The sequence below is a fragment of the Fundulus heteroclitus genome, chromosome 19 (assembly GCF_011125445.2).
Source record: "Fundulus heteroclitus isolate FHET01 chromosome 19, MU-UCD_Fhet_4.1, whole genome shotgun sequence".
Classification (NCBI taxonomy): domain Eukaryota; kingdom Metazoa; phylum Chordata; class Actinopteri; order Cyprinodontiformes; family Fundulidae; genus Fundulus; species Fundulus heteroclitus.
This window is the reverse complement of record NC_046379.1, coordinates 25,281,291-25,302,390: the sequence shown is the minus strand read 5'-3', so window position 1 is coordinate 25,302,390 and position 21,100 is coordinate 25,281,291. Positions and strand designations below refer to the sequence as shown.

Below are 21,100 nucleotides of genomic sequence, written 5' to 3'. Positions count from 1 at the left end.
ACCTAATTTTAATTCCACAGACTGCTCTTAAGATTGTCAGAACTGAAAGACCTAAGATCAAATGAATAAAACATTCAGTGAAACTTTAAGTGTACGTGAACACGTGTGAAAAGTAAGTCTCTTCAGGTAACATTCTTCCTTCTACCACGATTAAAACGCTCATCTGAATGCAACATTGACCTTTTGCTCTCTTGCCAGATTCTTCCAGTCCACTCGGAGTTCTTTATATCTCCTTCCAACCCGAAACATTTCATGTTCCTTTATTTTGGAACGCGCTCTGTGAAAAAGTCCACAACTGGTTTTGAAAACCCTGACAATCTGAGGTAGACCTGGGAAAGAACGGAGAGAGTTAACGGCGTGAGGAAGAGGGTGGCGCAACACGACAGAGCCAGAGAGGTCCAATCAAGTCTACACACCAGTTTGATCCACTTGGTTAAAACTCAGCCGCTTTGTTCTTCTTCACAGGAAAATCATTTAATCTTTTAGGAACACAGTTTTTCAGATGGATTACAATTGTCAGTTCCAGTAGACGGACAGCCAAAGCATCCAACAGCCTTCTAGCCTCAGACTAAACCTCACACAGCACCAGTGGGATATTTTTCCCGGGAAAACCTGGAGTTGGAGCAAGAGGCCCAAGCTTGTCATGAGAAAGTAAAGTGTTTGACCCAAAATGGAGGTACACCTGGTCCTTTCATACCATGAGGCTAATTACTGGCACCAGGCGGCCCCTCAAACGGTTTCCTTTGAAGTCGTCTCCAGACTCCCCGATAGGATAGGTATTTAAGAATAAACTAAAGTACGATAATTTGTGTGTGCGTGGGCGGGTGGGGGTTATCATGAAATATGAGTTTACCTTGGATAAGGTCACTAATAGTTTACTGTTTGATTTTTTTAGCAACTTTGTGGGATACAATTATTGAATTCAACATTGAAGTGGTAATATTGTGATTCTGAGAAGGAAATGTGTACCATATACTTTCATGACATATTTCTTTAATTATTTTACTTTTCATTTAGATTATCTAACAAGAAGGTGATAGATTTAAGATACAATAATTAATGAAACTTTTCTTTCCACTTCAGTACAAACAGTCCAGTAAAAATATTTCCAGCACAATCAGCAAATATTTCCAACACAATCAGATGGTGCTGAAATGCCTCATTAATGATGAGCCTCATTGAGCCTTCATATGTGTTTGAGTTGACCTAAAAGGCATACTGTTGATTGGACAGAAACATTCAAACTGCTTTGAAACACACATACCTTTCACTGGATAAAAATAGAAAACACACCAGTTATGTTTGTCACATTTTATTCAAAGATTTCTGAAGTAGGACAAGATGTCTTGAGCTTCAACACACATTCATTTTTTTTGTAGAGTACATCCTTTACATTTCAATCAAACACTTATGGCAGGCACTCAATTGGACAGTCAGAGCTCAGAGTAATTCTGGGTTATAATTCAATTATATTCAATTGTTCTATACTCAAGAAAACAAAAAAACAACAACAGCCAGAAGCAGTAAAACATCATCAGGAAACGCTCCACATAGTGCAACTCATCACAGAGCATAAAAAAATCTCAGTAAGATCAAACATGGTAAAAACGTGGGATAGTGTGTTCGTGGAAACGATAACGTCAACTCCACATCAGATTAAATCCTCCGCAGTGCAAAACGAAGCTTGGTTCCTCAGCTCCTCCGGTGTGGGAGAAGCAGCTCGGGTGTTTTTACTTGCTGAAGGGACACACCGAGTCCATGGCCATGAGGATGCTGGAAAACAAGAAAAGCCCCAAATTACTGACAGAAGACACAACTGTACCACTGCTAGGGGATTCCAGTTCATTTCACTAATGTTGAATCATTTAGAAACAATGACAATGAATCAAGAAGTATTTCTCTCTCCAGATTAACCACACGCACACAAACTTTTAACATGAATAAGAAAGTGTGAAAGAGCTGAGTGGTTAAGGGCTGGATTTCACATTAAAAGTACAGCTTCCCACTTCACAGTTATGAGAGTAGGAAGACAAAAGAAAAGATGGTTTGATAACAGGGAAGTAGGCCTTACCTCTCTGCAGGGTATCCCCTCTCGCACAGGTTCACCAGAGCGTACAGATGCCTCAGGGCATATTCAAACTAAAAAGGCAGCAGAACATCACATGTCAGAAATGTTCCTGTGGTCTCAACACGTAAATGATCAGCCAGAGTCTGATTTACAGCTGGAAGCTGAAAGGTCAAAAAGTTCCAGGACAACAAGAACGTTTCCTGGTTCAGGCCTTACAGCTGAAAGATGTAACCAGGGGAAATGACTGAGCTGACATGTACATGTGATGTGCAGTTGTTTTCTTAGCTAGGGTAACAACCTGTAAATGTAGATATAAAACATATCCTCATGCATCTTATTTCTTCCAAGCTCCTTTTTGCACATAGTGATCATGCCTTCGATCTTTTCAAGCTTTGTCACTTTGCAACCGCAAACCTCAACAAAAGTTACCGGGATTTGATATGATAGTTGAACACAAACTGGTGTATAATTGTATTTTATAACTGAATGTTTTACTACGTTTGTATTCAGCCCACTTACTTGAAAATGGCTTAATGAGAGCCAGTTCAATCAACTGCCTTCACAAATCAGGGTTTACGTTAGAAAACAATTTATCCCTGGCTTTGAATTTATCCTGTTTTAATCTCTGATTTATTTATTGTTTTGTAAGAAATTTAGAAGACTATAAATTTCCTTCCACATCAACAGTCTTTGGCTACGTTGTGTTAGTTTATTACGTAAAAATCCTGTAAAACGCGGTTGTAACGAGGCAAAATGTGGAAAACATCAAAGGGGTGTGGATACTTTTGCGAGGCATTGCTCATATTAATTTTCCAGCCACTTTGTTCTAGACTTCCTGACAGCCTGGATCCGTCTCTAATCCCCTTTAACTCTCTGTTTGGCACAGCAGCTGGAGATGATGGTGGAGTTTCTCTCACATTGTTCACATTCCTAACGTTCTTCAGAGTTGCATGTTTCTTGCGTTCGCCAACCGAGGTGGAAAAAAGAAGCGCGCTGCACACCTGCTAAACGTCACCGACGGTACTGTCTGAAAAGTATTGTGGGCGAATAAATCTGCAATATTTTAAAAATGAAACATTTCTATCCACTTTTATTCCAAGATCTCTAAAAAAGAAAAACATCCTTCTATCCTCCCATCAGACTGAAGCCCAGTTCTGGTTTAGTACCGGCCTGACGTACAATGTGAGGCCGGTTCTTGCGAACGAGCAACACGTCACACAGATGCGTTTCCCCTGAGGAAGCAGAACCAAACTCACGGCATGCAAAAGACTTTCAGTCGCTATTTTCAGATGAAGCCGCCAAAGCCTGACTCTGGCACAATTTGACCCGGATCGGGCCGCTCTCTGACCCGGGTAGAACGATGCAGGGTCGCTGCTGGGCGGCCTTACCTCAGGCTTGTGCCAGTTGAAGCAGCTGTGTTTGTAGTGATTGACCGCGGCCTTGTAGCACCGGTACTGGAGGAGTTCGGCCCGTTCGTTCAGAACCTCCTCGGTCTTGATCGTGCTGCCGGTCACCTTCTCCACTATGTGACGCATGGTTTCAGCCAAAGTCTCCCTGACCTGAACTCACACAAACAGCACGCCGTCAATACCCAGTGTGGGATGGTACTGGCCCAGATGTGTACCGGCGGTCTTTATTCTCTACCTTGAGGTGGGCGCTTATCTCTGCCAGCAGCCTCCTCGCCGCTCTGATATCATTGGAGGCCATGAGCTTCCTCTTCAGGATGGCCAGAGGAACGTCGGGGCTCGGGGTCAGATCCCTGTTTGTGATTGACGGGGTGGACATCCGGGGAGCCGGCGGCCTGTACGTTTTTGGGTTACCCTGGAACTGTATGACCTTCATGTGGGCCAACGTCTGCAGACAGAGAACGGAAGAAGCAGCGTAAGAGAAGGAAACGAAGCCGTTTCTGCAGCGTCATGGCGGCCAGTGCGGCTGACGTCTAAACACGAGACGCTCCGCCACGGCGGACTCTGCTTTCCCGTCGCTCACCTTGTTGCCGAACTGCTGGACGTGGCTGGTGTTGGTTTCGCTCTTCACGATCTTGAACTGCTTTAGTAACGTTTCCTTCGCCAGGTCCTCCTGGAAGGCCAACGGAAGAGAGGAGAATAGCATGAGGAACAAAACGTTTCCTTAAATGAACCCACAGCGTAAAAATAAACACTTTTGTTTTCTCCCAGAATTCCACACAGCCGACCCCAGCGGTGGGGCTGTAGGGCGGTACCGTGTCGGACCCTGGATCAGTATCTTGGCATGGGGTTTCCATGTTCTCCCTGTGCATGTGCGGCTCCTCCGGCTGCCTCCCACAGTTCAGAAACATGACTGTTTGGTTAAATGGTCTCTCCAAATCACCCTTGTGTGAGCGTGTGTGCATATATTTTTCGATCCTGTATTCCCCCTCCTGCGTATGAGCGGGTATAGACTAAGGACGGATGAAAATGCAGCCGAGCTTGAATCCTTTCTGCTCTACAGTACGTGTTGTTGACGAGGTTTCGGTTTTGGGTGGGTGTTTCTTGACGGCAGCAGGTCTCCTTCATGTCAGATCTCGTTCTATTTTCTTTGTTTTGTCTTTTTCAAAAACAACCTGCTGCACCTGCTATTACAAAAAAAAAACAAAAAAAAAACACCACTTCCTTTTCCTGCTCATCTGATAACAGGTGTCTGGAGCAGAATTTCTTATTTTTGTTGGTTTCCCATACAGTTGAAACTAGTTTACCGAACACCCTGTTATCAAAAAAGGACATAACCTTTTAATTCTCACTGTATGAGAGACCAAACACTTCCTGTTTCAGGGCAGTTAGAATTATTAACAGTTATTTCTGTTTGCTAAAAGCCAAAATATGGAAAGAGAAATGTACAATATTGCTCTCACAAGTTTACATACATTTAGAATAGTTTACCAGTAAAAAAAATGAGCAAAAAGGCCCAGGTGATGATTTTATGGCTTTATGTGAGAAGTTCCACAGAAACACACGTGAGGATGTACTTCAGGACAACAGCACAAACAGATTGGTTGCCTGTTGTCCAGAACAAATCAAAAGACCTTGGGAAGCTGAGAGGAGATTCTTTAGTCCTGCACTGACATGGACTGGAAGGCCACTCAGAGAGGAAGAAGCCATTAATTCGAAAGCGGCATAAAAATCCAGATTACATTCTGCAATTTCCCCCAGAGACAAATACTTTCATTTCTGGTGACACGTCCTGTGGTGTAATGAAACTAAAATGGAAGTGACTGGCCAGAATAACCATTGTTACGCTTAGAGGAAGAAGGGGAAAGCCTGCAACCCTGAGAACAACGAGCTGACTGTGAAGCACAGTGGAGGCAGCATCATGATGTGTGGGTGTGTTGCAGCCACGTCCCAGAATAGACGACATCGAGAGGAAAAATTAGAGGAAGCAACTCTCAAGCATGCCGCAAAATGCTACAAAGTGGCTTGATGGAAACAATGTCTGTGTTTCTTTTATACGGTTATTTAAAAAGGTAGTTTTCAACGGTTTATTTGAAGAAGTCCCCTTAATGTCACAGACAATCGAGCTGGCAACAGAAATTACGTTCCACCAGCTTCCCCACTTCCTAAAATGTTAATCAGGTTAAATGAGTTTAAATACCTCTTTTTCAATATAAATAACTGATAATCAAGTCCTTAAAGCTCGGCAGCGTCTTTACGCACCGCATCGGAGTCCTCCATCCAGTTAACGCTGTACCAGTCGCCCAGGTAGGTGTCCCTGGCCTCGTCATAGTAGCAGGCGTAGGAGGACTCGTGCGAGTTGGCGGCGGTGGTGGCATACACTGAAAGACACAGAGGCGGGTATGAATAACAAAACATAACTTAATAAAATGCTTACATTAATAACTTGTATATAACCCGTAAGCTTAAAAAAAAAACATGTCAACTTAAATTGCAGTTTCTTTTCCTCCTTCACGTGACTAGAGTCTATTTACACCCAGGTCACCCGACGTTAAGCATCATAACAGGAAACAATTCTTGTTAAAACTACATTATTTTACAAACAGCAACTCAGTCTAATTCTCAGTCAGTTTCTCAGCTAAAGCCTGAAGAGAAATTCCTTTGGACGGTGCTTCTCTGAGCCATCAGGTTTACAGTTTTCTCAGCCAAATTCCTACAACAGGGCTACTAATTAATAAAAAAAAAATCAATGTTCATATTTCTCAAAAACTGCGGTTGAAATAATAAAAGATAAAGGTATGAATATAAACACATAACTAAACGCACATAAAGTTTGGTATAGGAAAATCGGGTGCATTTGAAGAAATCTTAAGTCCTGAAACTTAAATGACTTAATTTAAGGCTTTTCATGATTTCAAGACTTTTCAGACGCCCTGATAAACTAAAACTGTGTGACATGATCTGAGTCGTTTTTTATTTCAGACAACTTCCCAGCCAGCTTGAAGATTGCTGACTATAAAATCAGTGTCTCTGTAAAACATTAATGGCGGGCGCCCCTTTAGCTGTCAAACAGTCAAATCAAACTTTTCTGTAAGTATGAGGAGAAACTTTATAACATTCCTTTAGCCAGCTGACAGGCAGTGGGCAGCAACGTGGGGAAAGTGGCTGGACTTTAAACTGTGGAAAAAGTAGGAGGAAAATGTCCGTGGTTCTTGATATACCCATACCAGGTCTCTATCCTCCGTCTAGTTTCAGAAACCTCTGAAGGAGCACTGTTCTCAACATTTCCAAAGAGTCTTTTTACACCCTCTTCATTAATTTTTTAAGCTGCTGCTATCAGGTTAAGAGCACCAACAGGTCAGGAGAACCACTGGACAGATCTGCAGCGTTCTTCCTCAAGATGTTAAAATGCTGAACTGCTCATAAAAACGAGCAACTCGCATTGTGAATCTAGCTGGATTTGATGCTGTTTGTGACTTAAAACAGGAGCATGTGTCGATTTCTCATTGAAACTCGACGCTCGTGCCTTAACCACTTTAGGTTAGACACACTAGATATGCTGACGACGCTTAGAAATGACCACGAACCATAACTTCGCTCAGTTTAGAAAGACGTTAAAAAAAGGATTATGAAGCTAAAAGTGGAGGCTCACGTGCCACGGTGCTGATCACGGTCTAGTCTAGACCGGGCAGAGGATGTGAGAATTGTTACAGTATGAGGAAACTAAGCACATGACCACGACGCCATCAGCGACTTTGATCAAAGGGATTCCTCCCAGTCTGTCAATTATCACGGTTTCCCTGGGAAGTGACATAAAGCTGCGCTCACCATCGATGTCAGCAGGCAGGGGCTTCATCATGGACCCGGACTCACATGCTTCAATATAGAACACCATCTGGGAAGGGCATGACAAAAGGATTAGAATCTGCATAGGAGTACACGGCGTGGCGACAACCTGCTTGTTTCCCTGCTCACCTTTTTGTACTTCTTGTTCTGATGCATGTACTGAATGGTGTCTTGGAGATCGTCGACTTGAAGCTGAAAGACAAGAGCATTTTTCGCTGAAGCCGTTTCCCATCAGGCCACGCGGGGATGAACAGACGTGGTGCCTGATCTAGTCAGAAATTACATCACCAAGACAGTCTGTGTGTGTCGACCAGAAAATCTGCACAGAGAATTTTCCATTTATCTCCAACGATACAGAGACTCAAAGCAAATGGTTCATGACCGAAATGATCCTGAGTGCAGTCTGACTGGCCCTGGCTGGTGAAAATAAGATCTTTTTCCAATCAGTGAATGCATCTTACTGAGCACTACCTGGTCACGGCGACAACGCTCTTCGGTGTGCAAACTGTTACTGAGTGAGGAAGACTAAAAAAATGTGATACGAAGTATAAAGTCAGAGAAAGAGCAGAGATGTAACAAGAGCTTCGAAAAAAAGAAACAGTTTTCTATCCCATGTCGAGGCACATTTGTGTTTCCGTCACTGCCCGACAGCGCTAACTTTCAGGAGACCACAGGAAGGCTGAGCAAAGTACGGCAAATGTAACTTGTTTTCTTTTAGTCCCCTTGAGCCTTCACTGTTAGAGATGCTGACAGCATTTTGGAAATCTCAGAGCGCAGTTATAGATCTACATTCTCCAGAACCCACACACCAGGACAGTGTCTTTTAACGCTAACCGAGCTACACACAAATGTAACTTTTTAACATCAGCTCCGTAAGCCTTTCTGCTATTCCTACATCTATTATGTATTTTTTTTTTTCTCATTTTCTTTTTGATCCACCGTATATAGGAAGATACACTGTATATATAATTGACGCACCCTTTCCTACTCCTGACTATTGACTGACTATTGAGCCGATGTGATAAGTGAATTTCTCCAATGTGAGATCAATAAAGACTATCTTATCTTATCTTATATTATGAGAAGGTAAACTGGCTTAGGCTAAAACTGGCCTCTGCAGTTTAACGCTCATTGGAAATCTGCCAAAACACTTATTGGCGCATCTCAATGAACAAAGAAGTTATAGTTCCTGTTTCTACTTTATTCTACCTATGCACTTTTTCTGGTTTTGCAGCAAAAGGCAAAAAAAACGAGAAAAATGTTTACATCATCATTGGGAAAAGCCAGAATTCCGGGCGCTCCGTGGTCAGTGAAGTACACAAACACATGATCGTCGGGACCACTGCGGAAGAAGGAAGAGAGAAAACAATGTTAGTAAAAAAAAACATCCAATAAACCAGACAAACCGGTCGCTGCTGTGGTGTCGCCTCTCCAAAAGGTACTCGCCTCTTCAACACCTTCCCTGAACCGCCTTTGACATTTGCAGCGTCTCCCTTCAGAACGGCCAAGAAGTTTTGAGGCGTCACAGCCTGCCATAAATATTAAACACAGAAATTATTTTTAATGAATAATTGCGATTTGCAGATTTTTTCCCCCCAAAACGCTTGTCCGGAATGACTCACATCCCCGGTGTAGTCTTTAGGCACTCCCTTGTACACGTCTGTGCCGTTCGGTTTGTTGATCAATTCCCCGGGAGTCGGGTTTCTGGAAAGGAAACGATGGTTGGTGTTTAGAAAAAGGGGAAGTGCAGACGGCTGACTAAGGGCTTTGAAGGACTGACAGGGAAACAATGGAATGATAATGATTCACTAACCAGGTGACAGAGCAAGTGAAAACAGTACAGTGCTTTTTTAATATACCCACATCACATGACACTGAGCAGTTATCATCGTTCTACCACCACTCAGATCCCAGAAATCATGCCGATACTTGAATAAAACGGAGCCAGACAACTCGGCCTGCTCTGTACGTACCCTCTCATAGGACCTAAGTACGTCCTTGTTTGCTGAGCTTGTTATTTATTAACTACAAACCAGAAACCTGGTGGATCTTGATAATTACGTCAGCCATATTCGAACCTAACACAGATAGAAAACATCAATTACTTCACCCACTTTCTGGAGAAATAGATAAGGAGGACTCTTGTTTAACCCGCATTCCAAAGTCAATCATAAGCTGTTATGTTTAACTTATCGTGCAGCTGGAATAAACCTGTTGTTCAACAAAGAGCTTTTTATCAATAACCAAAAAAAAAACAGTGTTTTTGTTTTTCCTAAGCTAAACAACATTTGAAGCTTTGGTTGCAACACAACCAGCTTCAAAATGATTAATTGCCAGAAAAATAAAAGAGTAAATATTGGCCGAAAAACTGATTGAGCAACAACGAGGCTAGAAACATTTCATTTTGTTCACGATTTCTCCCGCTTGAACCTAAACGGCTGCTGCGTTGAACGCTCGTTTCCCGGCTGCTGCGGCTCAAGCTAACCGCCGACGTCAGGCCAGACCCATTTCCAAGGAAGCGCCATAAGTGTTTCCCCGTGACTTTACACGGGCCCCTTTCATTGATTGATGACACAAAGCCACACAGACAGGGAAGAAGTGGTTTATAGACGTATGGCAAACACGCCCCGACAAAACTACAGTAAAAAAAAACCACAACTCTTTCTGTCTGACTGAGACGCACTCAAAGGACTCCATTATCCCGCATTTACCGGCAACTGTTTTTAGCACCTTCGCTTAACTCTGCACCAGGTTTTTGTGCCCCTAATATTTACATCTCCTGCACCATGAATGCCAATTTTTTTATCGTCCGTCTTCGTGAATATTGTCCAGGTTGGTGATGTCTCGCTTCGATTTGAAAACGTTCACACCTCTTCAACGATTTAAAGCATTTTCAATAAGCTGCAAGAGGAAGAACCAGTGTGACAAAATTTCTTCATACCCCCCCCCCCCACACACACACACACACACCACCATCATTAGCTGGCATATTCAAGACTCCTACAACGTAATTGAGCTTGCAAGACAAACAAAATCCATTCACTGAAAATAATTTCACTGTTTTAAGACTCCAGTTAGCACATCTCTAGCAGCATGCCAACTTGGAGCTGCCTAAACCTCCATCAACCAACCAGATAAAAGCGTGCATGTCATATTCTGTGCAATATGCAGATTTATTTAAAAAACAGCTACAAAATGCACAGGGTGTTTATCCATTTACATCAAATCTATTGTATAAGAAATTGTAGAGGTGAATACGTTTTATTATTTTTGCCGCTATATAAATAAAACAGGAACTGATAATTTTATACGTTTTTGTTTTATTTCTCTGTGGTATTGAGGTGACGATGTGAGATTGCTACCAAATGTTAATATTACAGCACGGGGATCTAATACTTCGTCGGGTCTACTCATCACGGCCCAGATCAAAAGCTTGTGGTTTCATGCAAGTCACTGGACAAAACAATCACAACAATGAAGGCATATTCTGCTGAAGTATTTGACTTCAACCTACTGAACACGACATGCGTATGACGACTTTTCGAGTGAAATACACAGTAATAAAGCATCACAAAATAAAGTTTTAACCACATTTTATAGCAAATAAGCCCTTAGTAAGATTTTCCAAGTGCCACCATCATGACTGACATTTTTTTTTTTTATGGTCTTACAACAGGGAAGTCCTTTTCACATTTTTGTCTTATGTCCCAAAAACAGCAGAAGCAAAAAGAACATCCACTGCACGGCATGATTAATGGATGGATCCGGCGTAATTACACGTCACATTTTCAATCGGAAGTCCAAGGTCTCTACGTTTAGTTAGAAACATTAAGCCAAAGGGCCCAAGAAACAGGAACTCTGGCTGAGAAAGATAACATGTTTCTTAAAGTCCAACATGTTTTGCCATGCATTAAAAAAAAACTGTTTCTTTGCACTACTGAGTATTTGTGTTACTTTAAAATCTTCCCACATAGCTCCACAGTTGGTGAGCACGTTCCTGCAGCGTTTGAAAGCACAAAATGCAGAAAAGTGCATTGTGATTATTAGCATATACAGCTTACAGCAGCTAACCTGATAACAGAGCACGTCAAAGAGCAAAATCTCACTGCTTTTCAGACATGCAGCTGGAACACGGGTAACCTGGGTGTGCAACTTCAGAGTTAACTGCATCATGGCATGCCAATTGCTGCTGCCATTTGCTCCTGGATCACTTTCTGCCACTATAGCACAGCTTAATTTAATATTTATATAGTAGATAATTCAAACTCATAGTTCAACTAAGCCAGCCCAAGACCAATCCCTAATGATTTGATCGAATTTGACTTTGTAAAGTGCCTCGAGATGACATATGCGGTGAACTGGCGCTATGTAAATAAAATTTAACTGAACTGAACCAGCATTTTTAGCTGAACCACAGCCTTGTGAACCATGTAAACACTTAACAACATCGACATCGCTAATAACCTTGCTGAACCTATGCATTTATAACGTCATGCTGTATTATGCATTTATAACGTCATGCTGTATTATGCATTTATAACGTTATGCCTTATTAACAAACGAGTGATCGACGTGTCTCGACTCTGTGGGAAAGGAGAAGTCTGCAACAAACAAGAGCACAGAGAAGCAACAAGAAGAGCAAACTCACTCCGGGTTTTGCGCCAAGTCATCGTACATCATGACCACGATCTGCTCATCCGGGATGCCGTTCCTGTGCACGATCTGGTAGGCATGGCAGGCGTCGGCCTGTGCGAGGAACACAAGAGGTGCACGCAGGTCAGCAGGCTGGGACAACTCAGAGGGAAGAGGGAGAGAAGGAAGCTCGTCCTATCTGAAGTTCAATGTGTGCGCTATCTGGGCCGAGTGCGGGTTATAGGGAAAACACGAGTCACGCACGGCAGCACTATAATAATAATAATAATAATAATAATAATAATAATAATAATAATAATAATAATAATAATAATAATAATAATAATAATACATTGCCATAACCCCCCTTCACCTCGTACCTGGTGCCGGTAGTTGTACCAGCCATTGGAGCCGGCCACGATCACCACCCAGTGTTTCCCAGAGTCCTGATCCGGGGAGGGGTAGCCGACGACCAGCGCGAGGCTAAGGCCGAGCAGGGCGAGCTGCACGGACCGACGCATTGCTTCGTCTATTTCAGGAGCCCTAGTGGGACAGAGAGAGACCGAATAAAAGCTCCTTCGTAGAAACGTTACCCTCGCGGTGAAATAAATAACGCCACTGGACTCAGATGTGGCTCCCGCGGAGGGTTAAGGTGACAACGAGCCACCTGATGTCCGGGTGTCACGTGACGCGTCCATTCTGGGAAGCTCGCGGAACCCCTTGGAAGCGTCACGGGCCAATAACCCACATGTTAAACTAAAATGAATAATGATGCATTCCTCTCCCTGCCACAATGTCACAAACCTAGAAATTTCATTACAACAAGAAAAAGGAGACATTTAGTTACCTTTAAGGTCTTTGTTCGGATGGCACCGGAGGCAGCGTATCAACTCACACAGACGTCCCGAGCTTCTGGCAAAGGCAGCTTTATCACCAGCGACCTCGGGAAAAACATAACCACACTAGCCAATCAGAGCGCTCGGTGGGCGGGCCGTAACTGTAAACGATCATGTGATTCACAAACACATGCACAAAAAAAATATATTTGACTACATAATCACATTAGTGTCGTTTTGTTTGCTTCTCACAGTCCAGATTACTGTTTTTCGTTACTGTATACATTCTGTATATACATACGCATCTAGACATATATCAAGAATGGTGCAGACACGAGACACTGTCGTAAAAGCGTTGGATCGCAAGGAAAACAGAACTGACACGTACAGTATTATAGGTGAAGCATAGTACAACAGTAAAAGTGACCGCATTTATAAACATATTATGTTTATACCTTTCCCACATATTAAACTTGGCTGATGGCAGTGTGCCCAAAGAGCTAGAGCACATCCAAAGGATTACATTGGAAGTCTTATGTTCAAGAACATTTTGCACTGTCAGCTAGATTAATGATTTTATTCCCTGCCTGCTGCGCTAAACATGATCACAAGACCAGTGACTCGTGAGCCTCACCTTCAACTGTCCCACAAAAGCACAAGAGCTTAGACTTGAATCCTATGGATGTAGATCATTCCTTAATAAAACAATTCATGGAAAATACTTAGTTACACATTTTGAAGCAAATTCCCCATTCCTAAGGGGACAGTCCCCCTTGGCTGCCAGTCTTGTTCTGTAGGGTTTATTTTTTTATTATATATTATTATTTTTTTTTCTAGGTTTTAATATTTTTTTTTATTGGAAGTGTTTGTATACCAAACAGGCAGACATGAAGTTTTGAAAGTTTTCAAAACCAAAAACCTAAACATTTTACAGTTTACAGTGCTGTGTGTGGTTTTCTGTCTGGTATTTTTATGACTTTTTTTTTAGGAATCCAAAGATTTAAGCTTTGTGGAACTTGCCGCTGAAAATAGGTAGTTATGCAGTAACTAAGCTGAGAGACATTTCCTTTAAAGTAAAATAATCATATCTTTATTATGTATCGTTCTGTATATGTTCTTGATGTGACTCTTAAAGAAGAGTGAGGAGTCAGATTGGACACCAAGTTATTTGAATTCTTTTAACTAGTTTTAGGTCTTTATCATGCAGACATAAATCAGAGTCTATATGGTTGATGTTAGAACATTTTCAAAAATAAAAACATGCAGCCTTTTTTTTTTTTTTACATTTTAAAAGAGTTGCTGACTAAGTTTCTATGTGTGTTAGGAAAGACCAACAAATTCTTGCCGCGTCTTCAAGATTTTCTGCTATAATACAGACAATTGTGTCACTGGTGTATAATTGCCGGGCAACATGTATGCAGGTCTCCAAAAGATAAAAATTACAAATAAAAAATTAAACTGGTCCCAGTATGCATCCTAGGGGAACTCCAATGAACTTTACTAACTATGTATTGCTTATGTAGACTTAATGACCAAATCTTTATAGTGTAAAATATGACCTTTGCTTGTGCTAAAGGTACAAATTGAAATGTTTTCTTTATTGAAGAAAGTCATTCCATGGGGACCATTGATCCTTAAAGGTTTTAGATTAAATATGACCTGAGTATGTGTTCCAAGAACCACAATCCCCACAGACATTTTAAAACAGAAGGAGAAACGTTCTTATCCATCTTGAATGCACAATTTAATGATGCAATAAATTTTTTCTTGGATGTTTAGACTTCCAGGTTTCTTGTTGAAAAAAGTTATAGCAAGGTCCTATGATGACGAGATTTCAAGGAATTAGAGATTTGTTTTATTTTTTTACTAAAATCTGACCTCAAATTTCAATATAGCAGCCATAGATATGAAACTTAGGGATGGTCGTAGTAAAAAATACAATTTTTGTTTGCATTTGTGACAAAATAAATAAATAAATAAATAAATAATAATATATATATATATATATATATATATATATATATATATATATATATATATATATATATATATATATACTGTATATATATCATACATTATTTTACACAAACAGTACAATACAGCCTTCATTGGTAAAAATATTGATACAGATGTTTGAAAGTATAAAGCGGATTGAAATGCATCGTCATTAGCTTGTTTTACTAGCTATAATTAGCCTGAGCAGTAAGCACAACCATTTGCAAATCCAATTTACAAATCCGGTGGTGTTTCAAACAATTCAATTCAATTCAATTCAATTTAATTAAATTCAATTTTATTTATATAGTGCCAATTCATGAAACATGTCATCTCGAGGCACTTTACAAAGTCAAATTCAGTCATAATATACCGATTGGTCAAAAATTTCCTATCTAAGGAAACCAGTTGATTGCATCAAAGTCCCGACAAGCAGCATTCACTCCTGGGGAAGCATAGAGCCACAGGGAGAGTCGTCTGCATTGTCCATGGCTTTGCAGCAATCCCTCATACTGAGCAAGCATAAAGTGACAGTGGAAAGAAAAACTCCCCATTAGCGGGAAGGAAAACCTCCAGCAGAACCAGGCTCAGTATGAACGGTCATCTGCCTCGACCGACTGGTGTTACAGAAGACAGAGCAGAGACACAACAAGAGAGACAAAAAAGCACAGAAGCACACATTAATCCAGTAATCTGTTGTACATTAGATGGTAATAGCGGGTGATCTGTCTTCCCTGAATTATGTCACAGCTAACAGAACGTCAGACCAAGTGTACCTACTATGAATAAAAAAGAGATAGAGCAAAAAGTTAAAAGCTGAAATGACAACAGTCATTTCAATGTAATGCAATGCAAAACTGGAGAACAGTAGAACTCAGTAGAGTGAGAAAAATAGGCCCTGATGTCCATTGTTAATTTGTTTTTGGTGTCTTTCCAGACCCAACATATACTTTGAGAGGTAAATGATTCACCACAGAAGTTGCTTCTGAATACCACCAAAGACAATACCGCTGGTAGGCTGTTTGTGCAGCATTTTCACATCCATGGCTCTACTCTGAATTAATCAATACAATCCACTGATGTTTACATGAATATGTTGTACAGCTTTACAATTTATTAGACTTTTTTCTTCTTTTTTGTCTAAACCAGCAATGGAGCCACCATTTGGGTTGAAAACAATACCAGGAAATTTGTTGTGGGTATTACATTTTTTTTCATGTGGTCATTCCGGTCAGTTCTAATACTAGTTTCCATCTTTAATATACTGTTTAATATCTTGGCATCTCATTTGTAACTTGGAGATCTGTTTGGATTGCTTTTGGACCTTTTTCCATCTATGTAGGCTCTCAAGCATTTGGTTTTAAACTACAAACCAACCTTTAGAAATACAAAGATGACATTTTGATTTATAAAATGACATGTTTCACACATCAATGCTTCTCTGAAGGATGGATCAAATGTTCTTCTGATAATAGTTCCCCCAGAAGAAGACACAATGTTCAAATGCACACTTTCGGCAGATAAAAAACACAACATATGGACACGGAGAGTGAATGAATGCTATCGACAAGTAGGAGTAAATTGACGAGTTCAATGGGAGGGATTTTGTCTATTGACCATGTTTTCTTATCAGCAGTAAGACTTTTATAGATTACAGAACTAAAGGTCATATGCTTACATGCAGAATTATTTTTAATTCAATTAATGCTTTGCTTGCAACAAAGCACTGCAGATCCATGGAAGCTCACAATTGTTGACACACAGTTTCAAGTTGTGCTGCTAAAAAAAACAACAACAAAGAAAAAAAAAGCTTTTTAATATAATCAGGTATAACTACAGCTTGTCTTCATTTGCCTACAAATGAGTTCACATTCTTTGGCGTTTTAGAGGAACTGCATAGTTGGAAGAAACCCAGAACAAGTGCTGCTTGCATGTAGGAGACAGCTAATATGTGGAAGAAAGGGCCCATGCAGGTCAGATGGCACAAAAATTAAATTTACAAAATGCTATACGTAATAAAGAGTGCACACCACCCAGAGGAAACCGTTTCCATGGGGATATGTGGCGGTGGAAGCATCACGTTGTGGGGATCGTTTTCCTCAACAGGGACAGGGAGGCTACTCAGGGTTCATGGGAAGATGGATAGGTAGAGGGCAATCCCTCTATCTAAACCTTTTAGAGGTGCTGGGGTGGTAGTTCACTCTTCAATCAAGATAAAAGTAATCCATCCCATTATCCGAAGGAGCAATGTTAACAGGAACAAGCATTGAAGGAGTTTGATGCAGATCAGCTGAAATGTGCTCCGCTTACAACGCAGATGCCCAGCCTCTGCCTGCAAGCACAATGCATTCCTTGCACCCTGATATGGTCAGCTGGGCTGTGCTCTCAGCAGATAACTATGCACATGTACATATGCAATAGAGGGGAAATCTAAGGAAATATATTGCTTGCATGGTCGATCCTAATAGTTTTTTATTAAAATGTGTTTGAGAACAAGTGGAGAAAGAAATAACTCAAATGCATAAATCTGGTGGCGTACAAAAGCCTCACCCTATCTGTACAACTATCATGTCTAACATGAGTTTACATTCTGTATACCTAAAACTACAGAGTTTCAGCGTTTTTTTTTTTATTTAATCCTTACAGGATAGCAAAGACAAAGTACTTGTATTGCTTTGAAGATCTACCCAATTTTTTATTAGCAGAGATTAGCAGATATATAGCGCCTTGCAAACATATTCATGACAGTTCAACACTGCTGCAGTTGGCCACCTTAGAACAATAGACCTTAATGTATTTTTATTGGATTTTTATTTGGTAGACCAACACAAAGTAATACACTTTTTAAATGGAAGGCACACGTTTTAATTTTTCAAAATGTTTACAAATAAACATCTAAAGTATGATGTTCAGATGTGCTCATCTCTGGGTCATTACATTGTAGGAGCACCTTTTACTGCAATCAAAGTTGTCCTTTTGAGTTTCTATCTACTAATCTTGTTCTTTTACAACTGAAAATGTTTGGCTCTTTGCTTAAACCCTCCGCTCACTTGGATTGATTGGAGATCTATTTCAACTGAGAGCAATTCTTAATTAACGTTGTTTCCATTCCATTGTAGCGCTGGCTGTGTTGTTGTCCTTCTCGAAGGTTTTGCAGTTCAACATTTCCTTCCAGGATTTAGCTGAAATCTTCAATCAGCTCGGACCAGCTTCCCTGTCCCTACAGAAGAAAGTGTCCCACAGCATGATGCAACCATGTTTCACTAATGAAGGTGTGTTCAGGTTGATGTGGTTTTAATGTTCTGCCACATCTAGAAATTTCTAGGATTTATTTCGGTGTCATGTGACCAGAGCACCTTCTCCTACATGTTCGCTTTGTCTCATATGTGGACGACCTTTAACAATGGCTTCTTCTTTCATATAAGCAAGACTTCTGAAGTGCATCAATAATAGAGTCTCCCACCTGAGCTTTAGCTTTCTGCTGCTCCTCCGGAGTTACCATGAGCCTTTTGGCTACTTCTTCGATTAATGCTCTTCTTGCCTGGCATGTTCGTTAAGATGGATGAAACATACTCTCACATTTTTGGCCTATGGATTGGAAACTGTTTCGTTTTACTAGTCGCAGTGGATTTTATTTAGGGTATGAAAATAAAGGAGGGTAAAAAAGATTTGTATTTGTAAACATTTTGAAAACTTTGCTTTTTTCCCCCCATTGCAGTTCAATATGATCCCCTGTTTGTGTTGATGAATCAGAAAAATCCAACTAAATAGCAACAAAGTTTGAAGTTCTAATGTGAAAAAAGAAGTGAAAAAGTTAAGGGGTAAGAATATATCTGAAAGTTACTGTAAATCGTTTCTAAAGACAATAACAGCTCCTGAAACAATACGACACACCACAAAAAAAATAAAAAATGAGGCACAGAAAAGAGAACAATAAATCAAACATTTTATTCCTCCATATAGAAAAGAATTCAGTTAAATAGTGAAACAGTCCATCAAAAAAGTGGCATCTTGTTTGCAACCGATGGTCCTTAATACATTAAGCTTTGTCCCAAAAAGGAAAAAAAAAAAAAAGATCCAACAAAGTGTAAATACTATGTTCACAGTAATAAATATTGAAAACAAAATCTTTCATTTATAGACATTATATATATTTGTGTAAATATATATATGTATAGATAAATTCATATACAGTAAAAAGTCATTTTCAAGTTTATCAAACAGAAAAAAATTGAAATAAAAATGTCTGAAAACAGAATAATGATTGCATTTTGTCATTCCCCAAGGCATCGGTAACCATGGTCATTCAGAGTCTGTAATAAATAAAAAAATGATCTAAAGATTGTAGTGCATCACTGTAAAAAAAAAAAAAAAAAAAAAAAAAAAAAAAAAAATATAGTGCAAGTTTTTATTTTATTTCTTTGCGCAACTTAATCTTGCAAAATTCAAACTAATCCACAAAAAGGAATGGCAACAATCAAACGGAGTCGGTTGGGAACAGCGCTTTCGAGTCACAGGCCGGTCTCCGTCCTGCACGACGACTCTCTCTTCAGTCTTGGCAGCCAAAAAAAAATCTTTCAATTGTATAAAAAAAATGGCAAATAATGAACAGATTTATTTGGCAAAAATGTTAAAGGATTTACAAAACAGACGAAAAAAAAAAAAAAAAAAATAACATCACCTCACACTTCTTACACTCTGTCGGAAATCTAAGAAATCTGGATGCGATGCATAGAAATCAATTACCTGTAGCAAAGAATAACTTAACGCGAGGGCTGTTTACTGTCATGCAGCACTTCTGAGATGCAACGCAAGGCAGATACTGTAGATGCATGTTGATGCAGTAAAGCATGTTGGATAAATGTAGACTCTGCCCATGTTTGCACTTTTCCCTGGCTTCCTTTCCCCCCCCTCAGCGCTAAGGAATGGGAGCGAGGGGGAAGCTCCCATTTCCCGTTGTCTGGAGGACCTAGCAGCCTGCTGAAAGCCAGGGGGCGGGTGTGGCTCGCTCCACGCGAGCCCGTGGTCGCGTGTGCGCTTACAGTCTCACACCTCAGCACCCAACTCAATGACCCCAGTATCAATAATGGGCACTAGCTTATCTTCCACCTGTACCAGCAGGATGGTCTTGTTGATATGGGAGCGACTGGCTGGGTCTCGGCTACAAGGCACCCACCGGTGAATCACCTGCAGGGGAAAACACAGGAGGCGAGTTAGGGAGATTTAACTTAAAAGCAATGAAAAACCAAACAGAAAATTAGTCCTTCCTGTCACTTGTACATTTTATACAGCTAAAAGTTTAAATAACCACACACACAACTATGTCAAAACATAGAGAACCAATGCCTTTTCCTTTGGGCCATCAACTGATGGGCATCAGGGTAATGCTAGCAGGTTTAGGCTTTTATTTAAAAGACAGGCCAAAACTTTTGCTCATAAGATATCGCAGTGTTGTACCAGTAAAGAATTAGGATTTCAACCCCTCCATTCCATTAAGCACATCTAATAGTGTCTAATTCAGGACCTTTCAATTAAAAAACATACAGATCAAGCCATCACAAAAAGTCAGAATGTTATCGTGAGGAGTGAAAGACATCAAGGTTGTAAAGGTTGATCTGTCAAATCTGTGATATGACAGATCAACAAATGAATGTTGATGGCCAACGATACAGTTTTGCCTGTTACGCACAAGAAAACATCCTTAAAAAGGGAAGAACATATAAATTCAGGGTCAATATAGGCACAATTTCATCAAATAATATATTCTTTCAGTTGTATGTTGTATTGACATGCAGTGGATAAAGGTTGGGTGATATTCACATTAGTAATTAGTAATTAAATGTCAAAAACGCAATAACTACACGCCAGCCAAAGTTGGATACTTGTGAAAATTGCACGGCTAATTTGAAAGAAAACTGAGTGTAACATGTGGCTATAAATTATTTTTAAAGGGCAACTCACCCCACAAATCAACAATTTTTTGCCAATAAACTATTAACATGATTGCCTTATAGTACTTTTCACATATCCTGGTCATTACTTTGACAAATTAGTGCATATTTGTAGAGATCCTGCTTCTGTGTCTAAACTGTGTGGCGCCCTCCTAAGGTCCAACGGGTGTCCTGCACTGAACTTTGAATCATCGTTGCTATTGGTTCAGAGGTTTTTGTGACGTCACACAAACCGCCATGAGGTACCAAAGCAGCTCTGTCTCGTACGCCTGTAGCGAGTTGGAGTTTGAATAGTGAGCTTTGTGGTCCTATCAATTTGCAGGTTAGCAATTTTATTAGCTTAGCATTTCGTTGAAGGCTCTGGCA

The 21,100-nt window shown here is 40.4% G+C and overlaps 2 protein-coding genes across 4 annotated transcripts in view; both read right to left on the bottom strand.

Moving 5' to 3' along the window:
* Positions 1–1,296: 1,296 nt before the first annotated feature.
* lgmn (legumain) lies at positions 1,297–12,908 on the bottom strand. The gene is made up of 14 exons (XM_012872256.3): positions 12,800–12,908; positions 12,333–12,495; positions 11,969–12,066; positions 8,943–9,024; positions 8,767–8,849; positions 8,587–8,662; positions 7,450–7,512; positions 7,303–7,369; positions 5,737–5,855; positions 4,058–4,147; positions 3,713–3,922; positions 3,457–3,627; positions 2,072–2,139; positions 1,297–1,773 (listed from the first exon to the last, which is right to left on the bottom strand). The coding sequence occupies exons 2-14, from the start codon at positions 12,471–12,473 to the stop codon at positions 1,731–1,733; spliced, it is 1,311 nt and encodes a 436-aa protein (XP_012727710.2). The 5' UTR covers positions 12,474–12,495; positions 12,800–12,908; the 3' UTR covers positions 1,297–1,730.
* Positions 12,909–18,706: 5,798 nt separating this feature from the next.
* The window catches only part of pcnx1 (pecanex 1), a 56,662-nt gene continuing 54,268 nt past the window's right edge, over positions 18,707–21,100 (bottom strand). For all 3 annotated transcript variants that reach the window (XM_036150983.1, XM_036150984.1, XM_036150986.1), the window contains one exon: positions 18,707–19,970. In XM_036150983.1, the coding sequence (XP_036006876.1) occupies positions 19,830–19,970 (141 nt within the window). In that variant the 3' untranslated portion in view covers positions 18,707–19,829. The remainder of the gene's footprint in view (positions 19,971–21,100) is intronic.

Excerpts from the sequence above, each read along its gene's own strand:
- lgmn (XM_012872256.3), bottom strand. The coding sequence starts at position 12,473 with ATGCGTCGGTCCGTGCAGCTCGCCCTGCTCGGCCTTAGCCTCGCGCTG. Across the intron at positions 8,663-8,766 it reads TCAGGGAAGGTGTTGAAGAG|TGGTCCCGACGATCATGTGT; the intron begins GCGAGTACCTTT and ends CTTCTTCCGCAG. Across the intron at positions 7,370-7,449 it reads AGAACAAGAAGTACAAAAAG|ATGGTGTTCTATATTGAAGC; the intron begins GTGAGCAGGGAA and ends TGCCCTTCCCAG.